Below are 8,357 nucleotides of genomic sequence, written 5' to 3'. Positions count from 1 at the left end.
TCATAGTAACTACTTGAAGGCCTTACTTAGGGTCCCCTTGGTGACTCATGCAGTAGCTCAAATTAAACCATTGTGCATTGGGTTATGAATAATCTTTTGTTCCAAAGAAGGCAAAAGCCTCAGTCTGATTTAACACCAAAGAATAAATTTCTCTGACTTTCTAAGTAAATCTAAATGCATTCTATTGACAAAATGGACACACGGGGGATTTTCTAAATACCATACATAATTACACATTTTCACACTTAGAGGGTAATCCTATGATACAATTTTGATCTCTACTTTTAAAAGACTATCACCAGAAAAGAGAGAAAAGAAAACTCGTAAGAAAAAGAAAATGTGAAAATGATCATAGGCTTGGGAATTCCCTCAAATCCAGAAAATTCCAGGTTAAGGCTTGAAGTTGAATCATTCCCAGGACTAGCTCTGAAGTTAACAAAAGTACAAGGCAAACAATTTCTTTGGGGACAAGCAGCATTATTTCAATCAGACCTTCTCCTGCAGGGTAAAATCATCCTCCCCACACTATGAATGGACTCCAAGTATCATAATAAGCAGGTGAACTCACAAGAACCAAAGCTGACATATGGATAAAAGCAGCAAGATCACAGTACACCAAAGTATCATATATACTGGAGAAATAATTCAGTGTCTTAGATTTTTCTATAAAAATTTGTGATCTATATAGGACTTCATTCACATGGACACTAACAATAAGGAGGAGTATTTGCTTTGGCGGTAGTGAATAACACATCTGCTTATCTTGCTTTTAATTTTTTTTTTTTTTACATAATGTTTCTGAGTATACAGATGTGAGTCAGGTAGCATTTGAATTCCCCACATATACACAATCGAGGTGCCCCGCAACCGGCATCCCCTGGGATCCTTGAGTCACTGACGTTAGCCATCCGAATCCAGTGTCCAAACTCAGAATAATAAGCTTAGTTTCTGCGTTATCAGTCAGCGTAAATAATAAATCCAGAAAACGTGCTGTATTTGTTGTTATTCCCTCCGTGGGCTTTCCCGCCATCTAATTTGATGTACACTTCGTCTCCTGGCTCCAAATGAAGAACAACGCTGTTGCTGGCGTAGTCGTAATTCTGATCAGCGTCTTGGGCGATGGCGCTGGCTCGCACCTGTGTGAAACAAACAAGAATTAGGACCTGTAGGAGACAACTCCCGGGTTGTCCTTGCTGCCATTCACACAGCATCAGAAGCCGACCTGTGCCGTGGCACAGAATTCGGCATGGGCGTTGGAGCTCCAGGAGGCTATCTTTCTAAGAGTCTCAACCGCGTTGCTGGAAAGGAGGAGCAGAAAGATTACAAGGTGCTATGGCGAGGGTCGGTCCAGCAGCCTTCTCCTACTGTGTGCTGTAAACAGCGCGCACCACGCTATCCCCTTCCTAAATCAGCACTTTTTCTCATTCCTTGACTCTCTAGGCCCGATCACTTCTTGAAATGGAAATAAGGGTAATTTTTGTGCATTTCAATTTAAGCCAATTAGCAATATTCTAAGCAGCTGTTTACGAGGACAGAGGTTCAATCCGAACTTCAGCTGGTCCCCACGCTTATTAGAAAATGGAGATCCTTGGCAGTTGAGACTCAGAGAAATAACACGACTCCAACTCTACTATATAGGGAGAAAAAAAAAAAGAAGAAAGCCTTTTGATTTGGGGCTTTCGAAATCTAATACAGGTAAAGCCTTTTTTTTTTTTTGCCAGAACCCCCCGTTTAAAATGTCACCTAAGTTTGCAGGGTTCATTTTGTTATTTGTGCCTTTTTATTACTTACCTGTGATGTGTACACTTAAATAAATTATTTAATTTTGACATATCTAAAAGTTATAGTAGGAACTAAGCTTTGAGGCCTCTAAAATTTCTAAAATTTTTTAATGATGTGATTGAATACCCTTTTCCATTTAGGTGATTCTGAAAATGTGTGGTTTGCTTTGAGGATGGAAGTTGCCTATAATCCACTTGTGTTGAGCCTGTGATCTCATTAGTGGGTTGATAGACATTTGCAAACAGTCAATTTACCTATCATTTCAAGTAATATGGACACTCTGTCACATCCTCAACTCAAATTAGGCTTCAGATTCATTTAGCTATATTTTGATTCTGCCTTGGAAAAAAAACTTCAGTAGGCACACTTGTATTTTATTTATTTCAGTAAAACATCTTCTACTCTGTGGCTTGTTCCTATTCCACTATATCGGTATTTCCCCAAATAACATAGCAAGTGATTTAGTGATTTTGTAAACCTGCATTATGTAATAATGCATGGCTTGGGGTATAATATGCTGGATTTTATCACTTGGCAAAATGAGGGAAATGAGACATAAGTCAAGAATTTCCATGCATTTCTTTCAAAACTTAAATGATAGGTTTTCAAATTAAATTTTCATGTGGTATGCTCTCACATTAATTCTGAAATGTTAAAAAAGGAGAAGGCTCTTTGACACTGCTGAACTTGTAAAGTAATTTGAGTAGTACTGTAAAATTTTCTTTCTGGATATCGTATAGCAAAAGGAGAAAGGGGCTTAAAGGATTTAGAATTGCTTAACACTGTGCTGACATTAATACAGTGAATGCAATGTACCATGCAATTAGGCTCCGAAACCCTGACTCAAATGTATACACCAGTTCAATGAGGTGATCTGTTTGGACCGTTAAGTAATAATACAATTTAATGATATAATATTTCCTAGAAATTAATCATAAGTTTTTAGGAGTTGAGTGCTTTGATTCATTAATTTCATCTAGTCATTAATTCCCTGGGAAAAAAAATCTACAAGGAGGATAGCGTTGTTACGACCTCATCTTTTTTTTTTTTAAACACGTGGACTTTTAATGGGTGAGAAAAATTAGAATACAAATTAGTAATTAGCTATGTCAGTAATATATTAATTAGCAATGCATAAATATGCTTTTCAGCTATTATTAATAAGCAGACACATTTTATTTAGTGCTTTAGGTGTTTAATATATGCTCTATGGGTATTGTGCTGTAACACTGTTTTCTATATAAAGGCATTTGGGAACCAGTACTCATTAAAATCCCTTGATTTAGAGACAATAGTCTTAAATATATATATATATAATGCAGTTTTTATTCTACAGGGTATAAGCAGAAAATCATGTAAATGTGACCATTTTTATTCTGTAGGTACGACCACAAAAACCTGCAAATGCATTAGTGTGATCCCACAGACTAGAAGGCTACCCTTATGGTTTTTCACTTCCTTTGTTGTCTGATTGCTTTTTAATGAAAATTATTCTCTTAAGATTTTAATCTATACTGTACTACGAGACTTTCCCAATTAAATAACTGCCATACTCCAGTGTACTTTGCATGATTTTAGCATGCCTGCTCACCTGATCCTACTCTAAAGGAATAATGGAACTTGAAATTTCAGGCTCTAGTAATCAGCTTGGTGACTCCCAACAATTCTCCCTTTAAGCCATCAAACTACTGAGGAAGGTAATGCATCCACCTTGGAGACTATTTTCAGGTTCCTAAATGTACACCGATTTCAGCATTTTCTCTGGGACTATGATGCATCCTTTCCTTAGCCCGATATCCCCATTTCTGCCTAAGTGTACTCTACTATCTTTTCATATTATAAGTTAACTATTTAGATCCTGCTTGATCTGTAGTGCATGTTTCATCGCTTTTAAAAAGATAATATTAATTTGACATTTCGTTAATCTTGCTAATGAATGACTATCAACCCACAAACTATTGTTTCCAGCATATCTCATGTTCATTGATGCTACTATAATTAATTAATGCATTCTTAGAAAAAAACTGGGTCTTTAATTATTTTATAGTTCTAATCTCAAGCCACTTTTAGCTTTTATTATAGTGGCTTATTATAGTGGTATTACAGTGACTGTATTCACATAGCAATTTTTGAATTCAGGTTTTCTGCTAAAGGCATACGAGCACATTAAAATTATATTTCCTGTCTCTCTGTAAAGCCATCCAAGTCCAACTTTTACCTTTCATATGCACTGTCATGGGCTCTCAACAAATGGTATGATTAAATTTGTGTTGATGGTTTCATAGGGAATATGAGAACTGTGATCCTTTTAGTGGAATGTTTGTGAGAATATAGGAGCTCATGTGGCTTTAGCATTATCTTATTAAGGAGGGTTTATCATTAGAGACAATATTTATGGTAACATTTGCTAATTTAATTAATTGCTACTGATGCTCTCATAATTTCATTTTCATTGTACTTCTGTGGAATCATAAACAAAAGGTTAAGTGGTGCATCAGGTTAATTTACTGGCCTTTGATGTTTCCATCTGTGATCCTGCATTCAACACAAAGCATAAATAAAATGGTTCTCATATGGTTACGGTCCAGAGGCATTCCTCTATCCTAGAGTGAACTGCGTTTTTAGTTTAATTTTTGTGCTTCTCAAATCCACTTAATTCATAGAACATTACACTGACATGGATCTCTGAGTTTCTGTTTTATGAAAAGAAATTAGGTCTGCTCAGGGGGGGAAACTGCCATTCTAAGAAGTGATCAGATAAGAACATAACTGAAAATCACTGATAAACTATTTATTTAATATTAATAAAACAAACTTTATAAAATATTTCTCATTTGCAGCTGTCTACAGATCAGACTTTACAAAATAATTCTATTCTAAGGGTAAAATTCCTTCACAGTAATATTTTAATAACAATTTTCCAAAATAGTCCATGCTGAAGTTGAAAATATATTGTTTGCTGCTACATATATTTTTCTGAATTACTTGTTGCACACCTTTTGAAGGAGTAACAGCTTAATAATGCCAGTGGAGAGCTTTATACATGATAAGGTCAGCTGGTTTGCCTTATTTTTTTTCCTGATCCTCAGAGAATGTGCATGCTAGGATGATACAAAGGAGCATTCTACTCTCCAAACAATGAAATAATTTTAAAAACAAAATGCACCTAGAACATGTATATAAAATGGTTTTCTTGGAATCAGTTCGATATACCTGGGCTCAGCAGTTGAGATAGCAATCTTTAAACTAATTTAAATGTTTCATTCCCTGATTTTTCATGCAATTGAAATTTCCAGATATTTACAGATGTGTTTTTATTCAGTGGCTGATAAAACTTGAATATTATTCCATCTTAATGAATACCTCTAAAAACAATCCTTCAGCCTGACAGTATTTTCCAGACCTAACCTTTGAGTCAGAAGAGAGCCAATTTGTAAATAAATGGGTGGCCTCATAGCTGTCTGCTAAGGGGCTTTTCATAAACCGTTTTGTAAAGGTGATACGATAGCTCTATCTTGGTACAGTGAGTCATGCCCTTTTTAGCCATTCGCCTATAACTATCTCACTGCTCTGTAAATAATTTTTCTTTATCTTAATATTATTTTTGTGCATAATAACTATCATAAACAACCCTGTCAGTGCCTCCTGGTGGCCATTCCCCCCCCCGCCCACTTTTTTTTTCTTTCCTTTGGTTCTACCTGTACTGTGGGGTTCTTGAGGTATTTACTTCTAAATTCCTTTAGAAATGAGGGGTGGGAAGAGGGGGGAGGGACAGGATTTTTTTTGTCCTTTCTTTCTTATACATTTAGAATATTTGTCTTTCACTTTTTGAAAAAAAACTGATACTGAATTGGGTCTTTGGAAGAAATCCTGCCTTAATGCTGCTTAATAGAAACCTGGGCTGTAACTGAGAAGGTCTGAATTCAAGGGGCGGGTGACCTGAGCCCAGTGGCCCTTGTTAAATCTAAGTTGACCATTCCCTGTGCCACCCAGTAGGCAAAATCAAAGCCAGAGAACTCAGCCCAGACTGCAGGCTGCGGGTCGCAAGGCCTCGCCCAGAGCGCCGCTGCTGATTCAGCGCGAGCCTCAGGTCCGATGACACTTTCCGGTAGTTACAAATATTATTTTCCTCTTCTAAGAGATCAGACACACTTTGGTCTTGCAGTGACCGTGAGAATTTCTCAAGCAAACGGTAAAGTGGCCCCAGCATAAAACTGCAGACCCGTGGCCCTGGTGGCGGAGCTGACCAGCCCAGGAGAGCAAGTCCAAGGCGTCAGGGCTAATCTGAGGCTAGTGCACAGTCAAGGCCAAGACAACTGCCTTGTGAGAAGGCAGGGTTGGAAAGACCCTCACGCAGGCGTCCCAGGGGCCGACTCGGCCTCTCGCCCTCCTAGCCACCTGCCTGTGCGGCCTCCTACTCCAGCCAGTGGAGTCTGGGTTCTGTGTTTGGGTGCGTGTTTTGCTGAGTACACCCATGAGTCTCAACTTTCTCTTTTGTTATCAGCACTCATTACTTTTCCCCCTTCTCCTTGGGCTGAAATCTAAACCGGGGTATGTGCCTTGAATTTGACGGTGTGCTTGTTTCCCGGGTCTGGGACGCCGCAGGGGCCTTGCTGTCGCGAGTCCCCGGTCCCTCTTCGGCCCTGGACGCGCCACACTTGGACTCGCTCCTTCGGGTCCCTTCTTTCTCCCGCGGGCCCCTTTCTCCCCCGAGTTTGTCACCCTGGCACGCCCATTTCGGGGCTGCCCCAGCCCTCCTATTCCAGGCAAAGCCTGAGAGCGACCCCACGCCGCTGAGGATCCCACAGCCGGGGGTCGCCTCCTGCTCCGGACTCTCTGGTGCACAAGCTGTCCAGGGGACCGAGCTCCCGGCTTCCCTACCTTCGAGGGTCGCGCTCACACTCGCGCGCTCTGAGTGCAGGTCCTAGCTTGGGAACCGCCCTCTCCAGGCCTCCGGGCACCCGCTTTGGCTCAGGACCCCCGCCTCCCCAGGGAGTAACAGCCTCCCCTCAGCTCCGCTCCCGGGAGCCTGGCTGCCTTGCCCTTCCTCCGCGGGCTCCCACCCCCATTTCCGGGGTCTCCTCCCTCTTGCCTGCACCTTCCCTCGCTCCCTCCCCGCCCACCCCGCAGCCTGCCGGCACTCACCTGGTTGTTTTTGCAGAGATCAGCCCACATGCTGGTGCCGTCCCCTCCGCGCATCAGGACGTGGTAGGTGAAGAAGTAGATGCCCGGGATAGAGCAGGTGAACTTGCCCGTGGTGGGATCGTAGTGGTTACCGAGGTTGGTAACCACGTCGTCGAACTTGAGCACCTCGTAGCCTTCGTGCTGCCTCTTGAGGCCGGCGTAGAAGGCGATCTTGGGCACTGTGCTGTAAGTGGCGGCACTGATGGCCCCGGCCGCGTTCAGGCCGGGCGCCCCGGGCGGGCCCGGCAGGCCTTGGCGGCCGGGCTCGCCCTTCTCGCCCGGAGGGCCCACGGGACCCGGCGGCCCGGGCTCACCGGGGGGCCCACGCGGGCCCGCCTTCCCCGGCCTGCCGGCCTCGCCTTTGGGGCCCTGGATGAAGGTGGGCAGGGACTGCATGAGGCCGCGGTCGGGCGTGGCGGCGGTGCTGGGCGCCTTCGTGCCCCCATAGGGGTCGCAGACCATGCGGCAGGTGCCCAGCATCTCGTAGTGCGCCGACGTGCCGGCCGAGCTCACCAGCACCGGGATGAGGATGACCAGCAGCAGCACCATCACCACCCCCAGCGCCCCGGCGGCGATCAGGCGCCTCCTGCTGCCCACCAGCCGGCTCAGCGCGGGGCGATCCTCTTGTCTGCTTTTGGACAAAATTTTGAAGGTTGGGCGGGGACCTCCTCAGAGCCGAAAACAACCCCCTGCGAACCCCAACTCCCCTGGGCGGGCGGGCGCCGACCGCTCCCCGCCTGCTCCCGCTCCTGCTCCCCCTGCTGAAGCTGCGGCTGGGGAGGGAGCTCGGACGCCAAGTGACTTGAGCTGAAGTCCCGGGCTGGGGGTGGGGGCTGGGGGAGGGGTGCGCAGGGCGCCCTCTCGCCTCCCGCGAGCCCCTTCGCACCTGTGGCTGCCGCCCGCGCCGGCGCGGCCACCCGGAGGGCAGAGCCTACCGCCGCCTCTCGTGCTGGCCCGGGCAGCTCACACTTTTATGCAGCCGCTGCCTGCGATCGACTTTTCCGTTTTTGCCGACTGCGCCAGTTCGCACCAACTTTCCGTCTGAAGTTGCCTTTTTCTGCCTCCTTCTTTTCTTCTTTCGCTTGCTCCGTTCGCCCTTCCACTGCCTTTCTCCCCCTCCTTTGCCACCACCGCAACTCTAATAGACGCGCACCCCCAACGACCTGCGCTGGCCGCGCGAGCTCGGGCCAGCCGCCCCCCGGATGCGCGGAGCCGCGGCGGCGGGCACGGTCAGCTCGGCGAGGCTCCGGGCTGGAGCGGAGGAGCTAGTGAGCAGCGGCGAGCGCCTCGCGGCCGGGAGCGGAGCGAGAGAGACACTGAACGCAGAATTCTGCCTGGGTACCACCTGCCAGGAGAAGAGGAGGCTGACAAACGCGCGCCGGAGCAATTTA

The 8,357-nt window shown here is 45.3% G+C and overlaps 1 protein-coding gene across 1 annotated transcript; it reads right to left on the bottom strand.

Moving 5' to 3' along the window:
* Positions 1–789: 789 nt before the first annotated feature.
* On the bottom strand, positions 790–7,515 carry C1QL3 (complement C1q like 3). Its single transcript, XM_021696776.1, has 2 exons — positions 6,928–7,515; positions 790–1,136 (listed from the first exon to the last, which is right to left on the bottom strand). Exons 1-2 carry the CDS (start codon positions 7,513–7,515, stop codon positions 957–959), a joined length of 768 nt encoding a protein of 255 aa, XP_021552451.1. The 3' UTR covers positions 790–956.
* Positions 7,516–8,357: the final 842 nt, after the last annotated feature.

This window comes from Neomonachus schauinslandi, chromosome 5, assembly GCF_002201575.2.
Source record: "Neomonachus schauinslandi chromosome 5, ASM220157v2, whole genome shotgun sequence".
In the NCBI taxonomy this organism is placed as follows: domain Eukaryota; kingdom Metazoa; phylum Chordata; class Mammalia; order Carnivora; family Phocidae; genus Neomonachus; species Neomonachus schauinslandi.
This window is presented reverse-complemented; position numbering and strand designations above follow the sequence as displayed.

What these genes read in the sequence shown, in the direction of transcription:
- C1QL3 (XM_021696776.1), bottom strand. Translation starts at nt 7,515, where the DNA reads ATGGTGCTGCTGCTGGTCATCCTCATCCCGGTGCTGGTGAGCTCGGCC. An exon ending in ATCTCTGCAAAAACAACCAG is followed by an intron (nt 1,137 to 6,927) that starts GTGAGTGCCGGC and finishes TGTTTCACACAG; the next exon opens with GTGCGAGCCAGCGCCATCGC.